General features: G+C 51.5%; 1 protein-coding gene across 1 annotated transcript; it reads right to left on the minus strand.

The window, feature by feature from the left end:
• Positions 1–2,893: 2,893 nt before the first annotated feature.
• On the minus strand, positions 2,894–17,569 carry LOC137152869 (CMRF35-like molecule 5). Its single transcript, XM_067547831.1, has 7 exons — positions 17,530–17,569; positions 15,721–16,059; positions 13,890–14,040; positions 11,570–11,685; positions 8,467–8,519; positions 5,489–5,644; positions 2,894–4,468 (listed from the first exon to the last, which is right to left on the minus strand). Exons 1-7 carry the CDS (start codon positions 17,567–17,569, stop codon positions 4,307–4,309), a joined length of 1,017 nt encoding a protein of 338 aa, XP_067403932.1. The 3' UTR covers positions 2,894–4,306.
• Between the last annotated feature and the right edge of the window lie 528 nt (positions 17,570–18,097).

Raw genomic sequence — 18,097 nt, forward strand, 5'->3', positions numbered from 1 at the left:
TTGTCATCTCACAATCACACTATAGATGGCTGCAGGAGCTGCAAGGCCATGGGAAGCAAATTAACCCGTAATGGAGCTGGGTGAACAATTCCTACTGAGTGATTTGTTTGGTTAGTTTGAACTTTCTTCCATTACTTCAGGGGTTTGTTTTTTTTTAAATTATTATTAGAAACTATTTGATGAACAATTTCAGTGAGTAACTCTTCGTCTGTAGCTTGTACATGAGCAATTTGTTGTAACGATTCAAAATGTTAGCTGTTTTGATTGGACAGGTGGGTCACATTGTACATTTCTACTCCTTGACTGGATGAGCATGGCCTTTGAAGTGTTTTCTGGGGTGAGTACTCATGATTGTTCCCTAGAATATTTGCAGGGAGCAAATGTTAAAGGGACCCGAACATGGCTGAAACAAATTAATTTCAAAGTTTGAATGAGAATCTGCAGAACCCTGGTTACATTATTTGCCCAGCTCCACCTGGGACATTGCACCTGCCTAGGACAGAATGTAAGATGGGATGGTAACAGGACATATTATGATCTGCCTTACCAAATTTGGTAGGTTGATTTTCTTGTCCCTCTGCATAGATTCTCCTGCCAGAGCTGGCTGAGACAGAAAATAGATCAGAATCATTAGAGCAAAGTTCCAGCAACCCAAACCCAATCTACTGATCTGGTCAGTGACAACTTCCCATTGCCTCCCAGACACAGCCCTCTGAGCTAATCTTGATCTTCTCCTTCACCTTATTGCTGATGTCGCCTAATGAACGGAACCCAATTTGGAGTAGCTGCTAAATCAAACCAACTGGCACAACAGCCTTAACCCTTAATTGTCAGCAGAGTCGCCCAGATGAAAACGTACTGCCCTATTGTACAGGAGCGGTGCAATGCACCACAGCGTACAGTTGCTGCACTAGAACATTTGGGGAAGTTACTGCAGAGTATTTTTAGTAATGGCTGGTCCCAGGGGACTGATTGACACTGAAATGAGCCAACTCTGTCTACACATAACTAATCCTAGAGAGATCAGAGCGGAGCTGGCTCCCCAGAGCTCTCAAGCCATGCTCCCGTGTAATGACACATTAATGGTAAAGGAAGGGAATCTTGGAGTGTAAAAAATTCAGGGCCAGATTCTGATATTTTTGCTCACATCGAGTAACGCCTTAGTCCATAAATAGACCCTTTGAAATCAATGATGGGCTACTTGTGTAGTAAGCTGCTACTCAGTGTGAGTAAGGGGAGCTGAATCTGACTCTCAGCATTCAGTTACCATGCAGGGTTGGAGGCTGAACACCATTACAGGAGATGTTTTTAGTTGTGGGCAGTGTTGCTCATGGTCTCTCACGTATTCCAGACATGCTTTTTCTGTCCAGCTAATCAGGGTGTGTGATGGAGTGTAATCTCCAAACTGGCTCTGCAAGAGCCGAATCAGGCCAAGTGGGCCCAATCAGCCAACTAGCCTGCAAATGGGGGAAATTTAGGCTGGAGGCAGCTAATTTGAGAGACGCTCACCTGTGAGAGACAGGCAGGGCTTCTACAAAGCTAGGAAGCTGCTAGCAGAGAAGGAGGTTGTAGGGAAGTACTTTTCAGTGACTTCCTGGACAGAGGGAAGACCCAGCTGAAGGTAGGAGGGGGCTCAGGGAAAGGCAGCTGGGAACAGACCTTGGCTGCTGATTAGAGGGTCCCTGAACTGGAATCTGGAGTGGATGGTGGAGTAGGCCTCACACCAGTAAGTCCCCGCATCTCCCAATGTCAGGTTCTTTATAGTCACAAGAAATGTGTGGTGGGTGTAACTGTCTCTGATGGAGACTCTGCCCTGCTTCCCCTTGGCCTCCAACCTTGTGCTCTTGATTCTGTTACAGGAAAATCCTTTTTCTTGGTGTTACTAGGAAGAACTAGGCCCCTATTTCCATGGTAGGAATTTGCAGTGAAAATCCACGGGCTGCCTAATCGCATCTTTCATTGTAAGCCTTCCCGCAGTCTCAGCTGCCTCACGTCCCTCAGAAAAGGCTGGGAGGGCAGTAACTCCAGCTGAGGGTGTGCCTACACTACATAATTAAGTCAACTTAAGTTAAGTTGCTGTAAAGCCACGGCAGTAATTAAAGCGGTGGTTCATGTCCACACTTGCTCCTTCTATTAGCAGTGCACATCTGCACCAGGAGTGCTTCCACCAACTGAAGTGGGGCATTGTGGGACACTAACAGGGGGAGCCTGGCAGCCCTGGGTCTGACTGCCCCAGCTGTAGGCACGGGGCTCATAGCTGCCCCCCCTAATGCCCGCTGTCAGATCCGGGGCAGGGGCTCACAGCTATGAGTCCCATTCAGGGCTGACAGCCAATAACTGATGGAAGTAATGCAGTGTCTACACGGACACCGCATCAGCCTAACTACACCGACATAAGTGCTACACCTTTCATGGAGGTGGAGTTATTCTGTCAGTGCAGCTGGCCACTTACTGCAGTGGAAGCAGCATTATAGTGTAGACACTGACATAAGGCAGCTTATGTCGACCTAATTATATTGACCTAACTCTGAAGCAGAGACAAAGCCTGGGGTTTTGTTGCAGGGTTTGGTGGAAAACAGCTGCTGATCTAGCAGGGTGTCGCTGAATTGCTGCTGACTTCCACACTCAAAATCTTCGCTTTAAATATACAATATTCCCAGCCTTTTCTTATTTGCAGGTTTCACCCTGGGCAGTGTGTAAATCAGCTCCTGCTGCCGTGTGAACCACCCAGACTTGCAGAAAAATGGGCCCCATAAAACAGTAACTAAGAGCAGCAACATATGAACCCACGCGGTAGAATCACATATCTCAAGATGTTTAATTTATCCTTAGATATGATAAAAAAATTCTTACTGAAAAAATATGGTTTCATGGAAGCCTTTTATTTGTTTGTTTTTGTGTGTGGGAATGTTACCCAGGGTTATGAACCCAAAACTATGATAACTAGTCACTGTTTTCCAGGCGGTGGCAGGAAATAAATCAATGGGGGGTGGGGGTGTCACAGCTCCCGTCTGATAAATGAGGTATACACAAGAGAACTTTCATCCCTTGTTTTTATTGAGTCTATAGCACCCATCTAAAATAGCAATAGTCTAGAGCATAGTTTCTCAACCTGTGGTATGCGTATCCCTGGGGGTACGCGAGACACAGGCAGGGGGTACTCGGAGGGGGCGGGGTGGAACTGAGTGAAGGGGAGGCGGGCAGCAGCTGCCGACTGCTGGGGAAGCCGGGCGGCAGCAGCCCGCTTCCCACCCGGTCCCAGCTCCCAACTGGGAAGTGAGTGGCAGCTGCCCACTTCCTGCCAGGTCCCAGCTCCGAGGTGGGTGGCAGCCCCCTGCTTCCCGCCCGGTGGCAGCTCCTGAGTCTTGTGAGCTGGGCTCGCAGCTGAGTGGCAGCCACCCGGGCCCCAGCTCCGAGCCAAGGGACAGCCTCCAGCGCCCCGGCTTGAAGACGGGCAGCAGCCGCCTGCCCACATCCCTGGGTCCCAGCCGGCGCGGAAGCCTCCTCTGCCCCAGCTCGGATTGGGTGGCAGTTGCCCACCTCCTGGGCTGGCAGCCAGGCTGCAGCCCCCCTCCCTGGCTCAAAGCCCGGTGCCCAGAAAACTTGGCAATTTCACTGCCCTAGCTGAGCAATGACATTGACAACGATGACAGGCCCAGATTTCACCAGTTACCCTCTTCTCCTGTTTCTCTCTCTCTCGCCCTCCTTCCCTATCTCTCTCTCTCTCACCCCTTCCTCTTCTCATATCTATGGCAAAAAACTTGGCGCGGTGCTTTATATTCCCCAGCATTGGCATCCGCTCAAAGCCTCCTGGCTTTGGCCAACATCACCTCTAGCCCAGGTACATACTTGAGGTGTGCACCCCTGGTGTAAAGGTGGTAACCCTACCCACACTAGACCTGACATCTGTCCTATCATGGCCTTGTATACTCAGCTCGTCTTCCAAGGTATGGCTCACATTAGTCTGTCAATATAAAATCCCATGGAATATTAAGTGTTGGGGTACTTAGTAAAATTTTCAGAAGTTATTGTTCGTAAGCCCAGCAATTGGCTCTTTGAATTCACTTCTCACAAGATAACAGCAACCGTTCAATACCACCAGGCCACCTGTCCATCTTACAAACCAACAGATTCTAGTTACAGTCTGGGTGTGTCTATAGCTTCTCTGCCTACAACAGCTGCCAGAGTTTGTACAGGTCAGATTTCGTTATGAAACCTGTTGCTTCAAAGTTTGCTGGGTAGGGATCAAGCCGTTTGGATAAGGGCTGTGCAGCCTCACACCCCAACACCCCCTGAATGTCAAGGGTTAGTGTTTAGGCTTCTCCACAGCACTGTACAGGACTTTCTCCGGGGGACTGGCTGGATGCACTGCCTTGGGGCGCTGCTCTGTGTTGGCATAGATGGGCTGCTGGTCAGGGGTGGAAATCGTCAGAGTGACATAGGAAACCTCTTCTGTCCCTGCTGCACCCTGAAATAAAAACATCATTGATCAGAGAGACGCTGCTAGGAGAGGAGCCCCAGTATCCGCAGCTGAGCAGACCCTGGCTTCATGAACTGCAGAGGGTCCCTTTAACCCAGTGACTTTGTCTGGGCTGTATACTGAGGACTTATCTCTGAGATCCCTAAAGTAGCTGTGGCCGGGTGTACTGACCCTTTCAGCCACAGCAATCTGGGTGCAATCGGGGAGCCCTGCCCTGCGGCTGAGCTGTATAAACAGGAAAAGGAAGCAAGCAGGAGAAAAGGGAACTGAAACTCGACTGCACGTTGGCAATCGCAGGCCCTAGGTGGTTAGTTTGACCTTGGCCCTAGACGCCTTGTTCTCACGCTGGGCTCTGAGCTATGGGCCTTGTGAACTGGGCAATGTGGCTCCTCTCCTGAGCTGGTATGAAAGGGGAAAGGAGAAAGCCAGCCTGCCTCCTAGAACACTGAGGACACTAGGAACTCGGCTGGCTGGGGTTAGCTGGGGGTGGGGAGAGCTCTCAAAGGGGACGTGTTTGTCTGGCAGCTTGGTGTCGGCCTGCACAGCACCCTAAGAACTGTTCCTGTTCCTGCTGTTGGCCCCTGCTCCGGTGTCCTGAGTAAGTGAAGGGAGGTGCAGGAGGCTCTGTGGTGTGTGGAGTTGCTCTAGCAGAGAACAGAGGGGAAAGGGAGACTTTCTTCTAGGAAAAACTTGACTAGGTCATCTTGCCTACCCCAATGCTGCCTCCGGATTGTTTCCTATGCTGTGGATCTACCCAGCAGCTCTCACTCATGCAGGTAGCCCCATTGAAGTGCTTGGGACGATTTGTCTGAGTGAGGGCTGCAGACTGGGCCCTGTAGTCTTGAGTCCAGTTTTAAATGAGTCAAATGGTCTATCTTAAGTCTGCAGAGCTGGCAGGTAGGGGAGTTCCCTGCCTCGTTAAGTGTTTTACTCAGAGTCCCGAGTGGGTGATCTTGAATCAACTACAGCCCTGAGTGCCTGGTGGTGGCTGTTGTATTTTCTTCCTACCTGGCTGTGGGGCTGGATTTCTGCGTAGCTGCTGTCAGGATTCACTGAGCTAGGAAGGATCTCGGCATTGGCGTAAAATCCTGTCTGGTGAGTGTCTGCAGCAGGATCTATAGCCTCATACTCTAGGCTGACGTCTGCTGCGTTGTTCCCAACCCTCTGAAACAAAGATGAGCTGAGTTCAGCACAGGGAGATTCACTGAGGGCTCCATACCTTGAGTCAAACTGAAACTGCAGCACTGAGATGGCAGAGGGGGTGGGAGTGAGCAGCTGTTTTCCTGGGATCTCCTCGCTTGACGAGGATGATTAAAAGCTGCACATGACCCAGAGCTAGAGATTTTACAGGCAATTTGCTTATGTCGTACTGACACCTTCATTTGGAGTTACAACCTGGGAACATGGACAGGGGAACTCGGGGTCTGCAGGTCCTGGATCTAAAGATGTTGATTTTCAATAAGGCACATGTATAAATTTGTACACACCTAACATAAACCAATACGGCTCTGCCCATAGGAACTGGGTATTTCTATGCATTCTCTTATCACCACATCCTGACTGGATTGTGGGGCCTTCTTAACGATGTCAGTCATGTGCCAGTTTCCAGCAGGGTGATCGGAGAATCTCATCACACTCAGAAGAAATAAAAACCCATCCCTCTGCTGGGGCTGATTGATGGGCAAAACCTCAGGGGAATGTGCACAACTATTCCAGGCCCCAGGGCAAAACAGTCAATAGCTCCCTAGGAAAGGAGGCCTGAGTGGGCTTCTGCTGGAAGATTTTACTGACTTATTATGCACCATGCAGGTTCCCCAGGCAGCTGATATGGTGGTATCTGCTACTCAGCTTCCTGGGTTCCCTGAGTCTCCCCAGGGAGATTATTGATGAAGCTGAGTAACAGGTATCATCTCCTCGCCCAGGAACCTGCATGGTGCATAATAAATCAGCATAGCTCAGGAAAGGGACGGAGCACGTGAGCGTCAGGGGCCTTGGGGGAAGGAGGGCTGTGGAGGAGAGGAGGATATATTTCTATCCTCCCCGCCCCGGGCTCTTTTATATCGCCAGGCCCCTGGGCAATTGCTTTCCTTGTTCTCCCCCACCTTGTTGGCGGGCCCATGCAAAACTAGACGTGCAACGTTGCCCCGACTTGCATTTGCCATGCTAGAATTGCCCGTACAAATAATGTAACTGACCAGGACAAGTGCACGTACTTGATTTGTGTGCACAGTTGCTGTAAGTGCTTGTACAAATGGGGGCATGAAGGTGGGCACAGCCTGCTCTGCACCTGCCCAAGGCATGCAGCTGGGGGAGGGGGAGGGGAGCAATGCCACCACCCTGCCCCCAAATTACATCCATGTTAAAAAGTTGGGGGGGGGGGCGGGTCATGGCCCTCTGGCCCCCAGATTCCAGTGCTGTTGCATGACTCTGGATTTACACTCGTAGGTGCTCAGGGGCCCCCCGGCATGTTTCTGGCTCACTCAGACTCTGTCCAGCAGCCAGCCTGGGCAGGGAGGGGAAGTTGCTTCCCCCAGCCAAGCTCTCTCTCGCAGGCAGCTGCTGCACTGCAGAGCAGTGGCAGGGAGGGGCTGGGGTTGGGGTTGGAAGCAGCTCCCCACGTGGCTGCCAGGGAGAACAGCCTAACGTGTCAGGGGTTTGGTGGGAGAAGGACAGAGCCCCCTGCCTCCAGGTCAGTGGGGCAGGGAGAGCACAGTGGCCACGGACAGGGGGTGGGGGGAGGTCCACTGTGAGACACGTGACCAGTCTCGTGTCCTCCCCCCTTGCCCTGCCTCTCCCCCGAGACCCCTACTCTCTCACCGACAAAGATAAAAGTTGGTGCCTAATCATAATAAGCCTCAGTGGAGAATAGCTCAGTGAGCTACTGGTCATGAAAACACAGAACCAATTACACACCCACAGCATGCAGCAGGAGCCATATCACAGCCGCCTATTTTGGCTCATTGTTCTGCTTTAGTTTTCCTGTTGCCAGTGGGGCTGAATAACAAAATCGGAACTCACACGGGAAACGGAGAGCTTGCATTTCTGCGGTTTCTCCTTTTTTTGGAAAGGAGACAAGTCGCTCTGATGCAATTCAGTAAAGACTGAGTCAATCTACTCAGAACGGCCCCTCTTGAAGGCCCATTCTCCAGCCTCTCTCTCACGATGCGAGGTCCTGTGGGCCGATGTGTTCAGAGTCCCATGGACATGTATTTGTTTACAAAGAGATCTGATGTGCTTCTTAGTGACTTCGTCACCAAACCATTGTGATGCCTAGGAGGAGTCATAGTCCTGTATCCTGGCGGCTGTATGACAAAATTTATACTTTCCGTCTGGATGTGCTCACTACACTGAGTGAGGTGGATCTGAAAATTTCTCTCTCTGAACTGAGCAGAACCCTTTCCTATCTCTATGCTCAGGCAACTTAACATGTAACTACTGCTTGGTGAACAGTTTCTGCTGAGTCATTTATTTGGTTAGCATGGCCTGTCTTCATAAAGAGATCAGGTTGTTTTTGGGGTGTTTTTTTTTTCCAAGTTCATTGTTAGAAATTATTTGAACAACTTCTGTGAAGAATTCCTGGTCTGTAAAACTTATTCATGAGCACTTTGTTGCAAGGATTAAAAGTTTGAGCTGTTTTGATTGGATAAATGGGTCACATGGTATAATTCTACTCCTCGATTGGCGATCCTTAGCGGTGAATAATCACGTTTGCAAATTCAAGATGTGCTTTCTGTGAATATTCTGCAATATTAGACTAAACAGTGAATTTTAAGCAAACATTCCTGCTGGTAGAAAACTTGATCCCTAGAATATTTGCAGAAAGCAAATGCTGAGTGGACATGAACAGGGTTGAAATAAATGAATTTAAAAGTTTGAGTATCTGCACCACATTGATTGCATTGTTTGCCCCACCACTACCTGTGTCATTACACGTCCCTGGGACAGAATTTCAGAGGAGATGTTACCAGGACATATTATTTCCTTACCAAATTTGACAGGTTGATTTTCTTGTCTTTCTGCACAGATGCTCCTGAAAGAGCTGGATGAGACAGAAAAGAGATCAGATGAGAGCAAAGTTACAGCAACCAGTAAGGAGGTAACTGCAGCTCTAGCAGCTTTGCAGTTCTAACTTGCAGTTGCAGTGTGTGTGTGTGTGTGTGTGTGTGTGTGTGTGTGTAATTCACCTATTGGGAACTGGGGCCTGTCCACACCTGAAGGCCCCTCCCCCAGCCTAAGGGGAGGAGCTACGGGACCCAGATCTCAAGTAAATAGGGGAGACAACTAATGAGGAACAGGGACAGGAGTGAAGGTCACAGGGTGATAAGCAGGGAGCCAGGGTGGGGAGGGACAGGACACTGAACTGTTACTATTTTTCATGCGGACACACACACACACACTGGGGGATAAGACTAGAAATGTATCAAAACGGCTGTGCCACAGGAAATCCAGCCCATTCAATCTAGGTTAACTCCTTGCTGCTCTGCCACTGATCCAAAAGGAAACGGACCTATTCTCTAGGTGCGAACTGAGATCCCGCCTACTGCACCAGTCAGTGACAATCTTCCATCACCTGCACAACGCAGCCCTCCGAACCAAACTCCAGCTTCTCCTTAGACTCAGTGCAGACCTCGCCTACTGAACCAAACCAACACAGGGAATGCCAGCATAAACCATCCAATCAATACAACTGTAACCCCCCAAGGAGATTACCTAGATTCCTGGGGCTCTGTGTGCTGGTAGCTCAGGGACGGGGAGTCAAGGCAGACTCAGAGTCTGCCCGACAACAAGTCGGAATCAAGATGCTCCTTCCTGGGAGGCCAGGAGAGGGGAGAGGCCACTGTGGGGCAGTCTGGAACCAGGGGCCGGGGGGAAAGGGGCAGGACTGGCTGTGTGGGGAGCTGGTGAGCCCAGGTCTGCATGCAGAGCTCCCCCTGAGAACTGGCCTCTGGGGACCAGAAAGCCAGATCCCTCAGCTTGAGCCCTTCCTACTCCAAGTTGTCTCCTGGTTTGTAGAGCGTTGTTGGGAACACTTTCCCCAGCCGGCTGAGTTAGCCCCCAGCTGCCTAGGAGGGAGAGGCACCGCATGGCAAGCTCTGCTCTGGCTGCTAGGCTAGGGCCGTGGCCTGCTGTGCGTGTGCTGGGGGACTGGGGTGGGAGACTGAAGTTTGGATCTTTGGTGTAGCTTTAATCTGCACCTGGAGCCCTGTACCCCATGGCATTGGGAGGAAATCCTGGGACCAGAAGCAGCCTGACGCCTGTGTGAAGAGGATCCCTGCCAGCAGAGACCAGCCCCTCTGCAGTGACTGAGGAGTCCAGAGTCATCTCTGAACCTGAGGATCAATCCCGGACTGTGAGTGCACTGGCTTTTAGTCCGTCAGGGAAATTGTTTGGAGAACTCCTACTCCCTGCACGGCATCCTCAAGCCAGGGAACAAGGATTTTAGGAGCTTTAATAATCTGCTGCCTATTAAACCTGCAAAAGGACTGACCACCTTATCCCAACTGTGCTGAACCCAGTCAGCCCCACTGCTAAACCACTGCCCAGTATATATTGTGGTCACAGGTCACCAAGGGTCCCAACAAAGTACACGTACCAGCAGGACACTAATTTTACAATTGCTACATCAGGTCATGTGACTGGGGAAATTCACAGGTATTATCAACATGGGCACTGGTGATTCCAAGAATAGTGTTTTACCCTGTTATATGTTGTTTATCTCCTGTTTAATATGATGGCTGTGTGGAATATGTTGTATGGGTTTGTGTTATTTCTTGGGAGTTTCCAACTATCTGGCAAGTAAGTAGGAGTTATCCTGTGGATAGAATTTTCTTCCCAAGCTGCTCTGGTGATCCTGCCAGGAAGGAGCGAGGGGGGTGGAGGCACCACCAAATAAAGTCATAGGAAAAAAATATAGCAGATACACCCTGCTAGGTGGGTGGCAGGAATCCATAAGAACCCAGGCCTGTCCATCAAACCCTATAAGCAGATTGGCATTGAAGAAGGTAAGAGGGTGGAGAGGGCGGTACACAACCAAACTCAAAATGATCCTTCAGGGCTAGCAAACACTCTCATATGAAAATGCTCTATTCTACGGGAATGGTCCAAAATGCCACATATAACAACAACACTCCAGTGTAGGAGGCAATCACCATAGAGTGCTGTAATGTTTTCAGTAATAGCTGATCCTGGGGGACTGATTGACACTGAAAGGATCCACTACAAGTCACACACAGCCAGAGCCCTGGGTGGATCAGAGCTGAATTGTCTCACCTGGGTTCTCTCTCAAGCCACACAGTGAATGAGAAGGAAGGAGATCTTGGTATGGAAGAAATTCAGGGTCAGACTCTGATATCCTTACTTAGGGTAGCACCTTTACTCCCGGTAGTCCCACTGATTTCAGTGATGGGCTACTGGTGGAGTAAGCTGCTCCACAGCACGAGTAGGGTATGTGAATCTGACCCTCAGGGATCATTTGCCATGTAATAACGGATAGAGAGGCGCTGGCAATTTCAAAAAATTGAAATACTTTTTTTTTTTTTGCAGGTCAAATGAAACATTTTGCTTAGACAAAATTGAAATGTTTCACTTTGGTTTTGACCAGTTTCAACATTTGATTGGTTTTTGCACAATTTTTGAAACAACAGTTTGTTTCAAGCCAAAAAACCCAAACGTTTCGTTTTGACATTTTTAAAACGAAATAGATCAATTTTTATTTGGATTTGTAGGGGTTTTTTTTTTCCTGAAAATGTTTTGACGTGACCTGAAGCATGTTTCAGTGTTGCTGAATCTGCATTTTTGTCTGGGGAAAGTCAAATTTTGCCCAGCTCCAACAGAGATGCAGAACAACCACCATTACAGGAAATACTTGCACTTCTGGACAATGTTGCAGGGGGCGTCTCACATATTTCAGGCATGTTCTGCCCAGCTCAGCAGGGTGCAATAAGCAGACAAGTCACTTAGTGGAGTTCTGAACTTTCACGTTTGGGGAAGGAGGAGGGAAGGAAAGAGAGAGAGAAAAGCAGCAATGCCATGGATCGAGACTCGGCAACACAGTGACTCATTGGAGGACACACACAGGATTTCAGTTACCTTTCTTCCTCCTCTTTGCCACTCTCACCAACACCACAGCAGCGAGCACAAACAAAACGAGAACCAGCAGGACGCACGGTGTCAGGATGTAGAGGATGATGATGGGGTCTGTGGTCCTGTTGGAAGAAGAGAGAATTTCACACTTTCTCCTTCAATTGCTAATTCAGCAAGGAGCAACTGTTTGCAACAGGCACACAGGGTACAGCAGATTAATCCTCTAGTCTGAGCTAAATCTAACTCAGGTCACCTATAAAATGAGCTTGGCATCTGTACCAAAACCACATCTGAGTGGCCAGCAACATCATGCAATCTGTAGAAGTGTCTAGTGTGTCCTGTGCACATGGGTGAGTGAGACAGACTGCTCTGGCGTGGTGCATTGGAGGAAAACTGTGACATTTAGGAATTTATTTTTAACCTGCTCTGGCTGTACCAGCACCTCTAGTTGTAGATTCTATTATTTCTCCCATTTGTCATCTGCTGAGGTCACTGAGACTTGAGTGTGAGGCTTTGGTCACATCCACCCAACCCATTCCACCTAGCTTACACTATTATTGCAGTTGACTGGGTGGGGGAAGCTGGGTGGAGGTCCAAAGCTGCGTTGGTCTGGTGATCCACCACCTCATTGGTTCATTGTTCATGCATAGTATTTTATCTAGACACTATCTCACACTGCATGGGAAATGGGCATAGCCAGCTACTGAATTAACTTAATCTGTGCAGTTTTTTTCGGTCTTGCCTTTGAGATCAGCGGAAATGAGCAGCAGCCTTTATGGTACAGCTGATAAAGATGTACTTTTACTTACTTGTGGTTACTTTTGTTAATTCTTTGGTATTTTAAGCTCCAATCCTGCAAATATTTTGAGCAAATACTTAACTTTATAAACATGCTTAAAGTTAAGTAAGCATGTGGAAGGGTTTACAGGATCAAACAAGGCCTTAGATGTTTTGTTTTTTCCTGGAGCCAGGGATTCTATAGTTTTAATCCACTTTTAATTTTAGCCAGTAAAAATCTTATTTTGTTTAAAGGGACAGTGTCGGATCAAATTTGGCCCAAAATTTAGATGTTGTAAAAACTTTGACAAAAACCTGAGACCAACAGAGAGGTTGCCATGAATTGTTTTAAATTCCAATGTGCAGTGCTGGGCACCCAGACATGGCAGCTTTGTGCAATGAGCTACAGTGAAACTAATTTGAAGTAGAAGTGAAACTGACCAGTTTGTTTTCATTTTGCAAGTTGCACAGAGCCCAAAGAGCAAACCAAACTTACCTGGAGGAGATCATTAGATTTGTAAAATTCTTACAGAGTGAAATACTTTGGCTCTAGATATTGCAGCTGGTCTACACTTGGAGCTTGTTCAGAACTGATTCAGTGGCAGTCGTTGCGGACTCTCCTTGTCAGGTGTAGAGAGCACAAAGATGGCAATAGGACTAGTCATGTGACTTATTGATCAGGTGTGTTCCTGTTTGCAGAAGTAGATTCTCAGGCATGGTGCAGGAAGTGGAAGAAAGGAGCAGTAAAGGGGAATGAATGAGGAGGGGTAACAGTTACAGTGGCACAACCACATGCGTACGCAGCAGGCGTGTGCACATCTTAGTGGTTTCATGGGGAAGGATTGTAATAATGTTAGACCTGACTGAGCTAAGCACGTGCGTAACTTTAAGCACACGAGCAGTCCCACTGCACTTCGGAGAAGGAAGAGCGGTCCCGGTTACAACAGCTTCACTTGTTCATCAGAGCTGCAGCCCAGGCAGAATGATAGTTCTGCAGGGTATAGGCCATGCAGCCCCACGTCCCAGGGCGACAGGCCGGAGGATGGAAATGATGAGAGAAGACAGAGGCGCAGGGTTAGTTTGAGGTCTCACAGATCAGAGATGTCATGTGGAGAGGCAGACACAAGTGGTGATTTGTCCAGTCTCAGACATGCTGCCTGGGAAAATGCAATCCTGAAGTGTGAAGGAAGAAGAAGGGGCACATACACCCCCCGACCTTGCCCTGATTCCAGTGAGATGGCGGCCCATAAGGTGTGTTTACACTGCAGCTGGGAGCCGCCCTTCCAGCCCAGGCAGACCTACTGGTGCACTGGGGCTCCTGCTAGTGCTAGCGATAGCTGAGAAGATGTTTCTTCGACATTGCAAGTTGGGCTGTCAAGCCTAGGGGTCACCAGGGCTTGAGACCTGGAGTTACCATGTCTACACGGCTATTTGTAACACACCAGCGCAAGCCCCATATCACAAGTCTGTGTCCTCCAGCTGGGAGCTCACACCCAGCTGCAGTGTAGACTCACCCATAAAGTGACCTGGCTGAAGCACTCGTACTCACCCAGGGGAAGTAGCATCTTGGATAGTGGAGAAGCTGGATTGCCCTTCCTCAGCAGTTGTCCAGGTGGAAGTAGATTTTGGGGAGGAGGAAGCTGGTTGCTTTGGCCTTGTGGGAGACCTTCCTGCTGCGCTGGGGGTAGGAGCAGCTGTCACTAAAAACAGATTCACTAAATGAAACTTCACTGCAGGAAATGCAGTTTTCTCAATGGCACTAGACATTCTTGTTTAGTAAGTTTAGGCAAGAGCCACAGGGGAGGGGTTCTCCTCTCTGCCAGGCCCCTGCAGCCTGTTCAGGTGGGACAGAGGGGCCATGAAAGCTCTGCAGTCACCAGGCCAGAAACGCCCCAGCGTGAGAAGTGAACAAGGCCGTATGCTGCCTCCCAACATTGCAAACCCGGGCGGGGGTATGCTAGGGTGGGGATGGAGTGGTGGCATGTCTCTCTCTCACTAAGGGCTATAGAAACTCTCTGCTTCTGAGAGGTGCAGAGTAGAACATAGGTAGCCCTTGGGGGCAGGATGTGGGAAATCAGAGCAGCCATTTCTCTAACTCATACTTGTGGCAGCCCAGAACTGCAAAGATTAGGGGTGACTTAAAGCTGTCCCTGCTCCCACTCCCCCTGGGTTGGGCATCCCAGAGGGAGAGCACAGAATTTCAGCCACAGTTTTTCACCTCTTTGGCCCGGCCACGCTCCGCTGAACTAGTACTACAGAACAGATTTAGTATGTCCGCCCTCGCTGTTATCTTCTCTCTCTGGTCGGTGCCCCACAGGGGTGAAAGCTGCCAGAATCTACAGCGTTTTAGAAAACATTTGTAAACTGGGTCTGCTTTTCACTCCTGTCCATTTATCTGGTTTAAATGCAATGCGGAGTCTCTGCGTCCAGACGCGGAATCAGGGCATGAGTGGAGCAGAGAGCTCCGTGCCGGCCAGAGACATTGGTGACTGGTTTCTCTGCTACCTGCTAGTAACCAGCGCTGCCTGGCCACGCTCGTGCTGGGGGCACTGTCTGCAGGGGAGGCGCTGAGCTGGCGGTGTCACGGCTCACACGTCCGTCCGTGTAGGTGTCGGGCCTGGAGCTGGACCCCACGGACAGGAATTCCTTAGGAGATTATTGCACTGGGGTTAAGTGCAGGGCCTGTCTCTAGATAATGTATATTCTCCCTGAATGGCGGGTATAAAGCTGGGCCGGTCCCCACAAGCCATCAGCCCTCGCCTGACACTTCCGGTCTTTTATTCACCTGCAACTTCCCCATCCCAGTCAGCAGCGACGCAGACACCCGGACCCCCCCGCTGCCCGCTCCCGCCTCTCCCGGTGCAGATACCGGCCTGTGTCGCTCCGGCGGGTTCCCAGAAGCACTAACAGCCCCGCCCCCTCGGAAATCAAGGCAGCTTCTTCCATCGAGCTTCCCCCTCCGCCCCGAGCCAGGGCTGAGCCCAGGGAGCAAACACGTGGCAGCTGGTGCCGGGCGAGGGAGGGAGGCGCAGCACCCAGGAGAACAGCCCCGGGGGAAAGCAGGGCCCCTCCCCCTCCGCACCCGGCATTGCCGGGTAAATACCCGGTGCTTATCACAGGTGCTGCCGCGCAGCCTGGGGCGGGGAACGCAGCGTGTGCCGGGGGCGAGGCTGGGCCGGGCCAAAACTGGCCCTGGATCGAGAAGTGCCTTTTCTAGGCCGCGCCTGGATTCACCCCCTGGGCCCCGCACAGCCCCCCTCATCCAGCGCTGCAGCCCCTGAGCGGCCAGAGTCTGTGCGGGCAGCGCCGGGCACCGGCTGCCGGGCTGTGCCTGAACTGCTGCACCCGGAGTTAGCGCTCGGAGCAGCGCAGCGATGTACCTGGGGTGACGATGACTTCCACGTTGTGCACGGGATCAAGCCCAGCCTTGTCTATCCCGCACTGGTAAGTGCCGGCGTCTGCCGGGGTCAGGTTCTCCACGGTCACAGTGAACGAGCTCAGCCTGTGATTGTCTCGCAGGGAGACGCGGCCCCGCTTCACCTCGGCCTCTGTCCCGTTGCTCTCAGCGATGTAGACATCATCGAAACAGCGGTACCGCGATCCTGGCCAGCACCAGTACTTCTTATAACCCTCGTAGCCTCTGTCATAGGAGCAGCGCACAGTCACCGACCCGCCCGCGGGGCCACGCACTGTCCCGGGGCCCGTCACCGCCCAGCAGCCTGCGGGAGACAGACAGACAGACAGACACAGGGCGTCGTTACCTGCGAAACCAACAGAAAATGGCTCGTGCCAGTGGCGAACGGGGGAGGGGGGCACAGCCGGCGCCGGCCTGCGGGGGGTCGCTGGGCCGGGCCGGCCTTTCCCCATGTGCAGGGGGCGGGGGGCACATCCAGGCAGTTCCCGCCCCCCTAGTCCGGGGGATGAGGACGCCTCTCAGTCGGAGCTGGGCTGGAGCAGCGGGTAAGTCCGGGCGGCGCAGGAGGCTCGGAGGGCAGCTGCTCCTGCGACCCCCTCGGTGCGTGGTGAAGAGCCGGGCTGGCCGCGTCTGAGCTGGGACCGGGCTGCGGCGCTGGAGCGGGGGAGGCGGGCGCTGCGTGGAGGGTAAATGCGCGGCGGAGCCGAGCCTGCATTTGCGTCCCCTCCACCCCGGGCTCACGCCTCCCCCCGCAGGTGCAGATCCCCCCTCTCCGGTGCAGCTGGGGGCAGTGCCGGGATCCCTCCTGCCCTGCGCGGGTGGACGCAGACGCAGGCTTGGTCCCGGGATCCCAGAGACCCGCGGTAGGTCACTGCCCTGTGCCCCGGGTAATGTTGTGCTGACATCTGAGCATTTCCCTGCCCAGAGCAGGAGGCCGGGATGTGCTGAGAGACGCAGGGACCCAACTCACGGCCTGCTGGGCAATAAAACCCCAAACAGACAAACACTGCCGTCCCCAGCCCACAGCGAGAGAGCAGCTCCCCCTTCACATGCCCTGCCGAGCAGTGCTAAGGTGTGACACTGGGCAAGCGGGATCCCTGTTCCCTTCCTTCGTGCTGGTTCCAGCCTCAGGATCTGCAGGAAAGAGACACACACCAGTGGAGTTTCCCCAACCCCAATTACTGAGCCAGGGAGAAGTATCCTCCCTGCAAGGAAGCGCAGATGGTGGGTGACTCTCAGGAATAACCACAGCAGAAAATGTGTTTGCCAGTTAGCAGGTGCTGCTGCAGATCTGGACCCCCTGTAACTGCTGCTGATGGAGCATCACAGGAAAATGTGGGAGCAAACTCTACATAGCCAGAGAGAGAGAGAGAGAGACCGTGGGACAGTCGCATTGTCCCCTTCTGGGCCGGGAAGTTTCTGGTAACTTACAAATGTAAAGCACCAACCTGCAGTAGTTTTACCAACAGCTGATTTCTGCAGAATAGCTCCTAGTGAATGAGCAGCTACATCAAAGGTAAGGAGCAGCGTAAATAACACAGAGCCCACCCGAGAGGCAGGTTCATAGACAAAGGTACAAAACCCCGCTCTCCGGGAGCAGTGCACTGTCTCCTGCAGGCTCACTGCAAGTCTCAAGGACCCTTCCCACAATGCCTTCTCAGCAGCCGCCGACCCGCACTCTGCTAACACAGACAGATGTGGGTGTGCGAAGGGCCCGAGGAGGAAGAACACTGGCTGTTTCTGCTGGTGCATACAGAGCTCGTTGCCTTCTTACCTGGGATAAGTATCCAACCCAGAACTGGGAAAATCCTCATTGTTCTGCCTCTCCCCACAGGCTGGCCGGACGTTGATTCCAGGTAAGTCTCTCTCCAGGACAATCCTCTCTCTGTTACCAGGAGGCACCAGGTCTGGGTTTCTGCTGTAGGAGTTTGCAGTGAAACTCAGGCTCTGTAACTAGTTCTTTCATTGCAAGGGTTCCTCCTATCTGCGCAACCTCACTGCCCTCGAGGAGGCTAAAGGGGAAGTGGCTGGTGTCTCTCAGTGCCTGGTTGTTTGATTGGTGGTCGGGGTGTTCTCTTTTTGTGTTGTTACTCACACCATGAACATGAGCTCTTACAGGGTCTGGTGGAAAACGGAAGCAGCAGTTGCAAGCAGTTCTGAAATTTCAGTGGATTTCCACCGTCAGACCCTTCCCCTGAAGCACAGAAATATCCCAGCCTCCTCTTACTTGGCAGATCTGCCCTGGGCAGTGTGTAGATCAACTCCCCGCTGCCCAGTGACCCAACCTAGCCTTGCAGACAATGGACTCCATCAGCAATGACAGCAGCAGAAAAGGAACCCAT

This window comes from Emydura macquarii, unplaced genomic scaffold (genome assembly GCF_026122565.2).
Source record: "Emydura macquarii macquarii isolate MOO-44397 ecotype Brisbane River unplaced genomic scaffold, CSIRO-AGI_Emac_v2 contig_1230, whole genome shotgun sequence".
In the NCBI taxonomy this organism is placed as follows: domain Eukaryota; kingdom Metazoa; phylum Chordata; order Testudines; family Chelidae; genus Emydura; species Emydura macquarii.

Bases quoted from the DNA above. Each gene is read 5' to 3' on its own strand.
- LOC137152869 (XM_067547831.1), bottom strand. From the start codon at position 17,569: ATGAGGATTTTCCCAGTTCTGGGTTGGATACTTATCCCAG. The intron at 5,645-8,466 runs GTAAGGAAATAA...TCTTTGTTTCAG, and splicing joins AAATCAACCTGTCAAATTTG to AGGGTTGGGAACAACGCAGC. The intron at 4,469-5,488 runs GTAGGAAGAAAA...TTTTTATTTCAG, and splicing joins AAATCCAGCCCCACAGCCAG to GGTGCAGCAGGGACAGAAGA.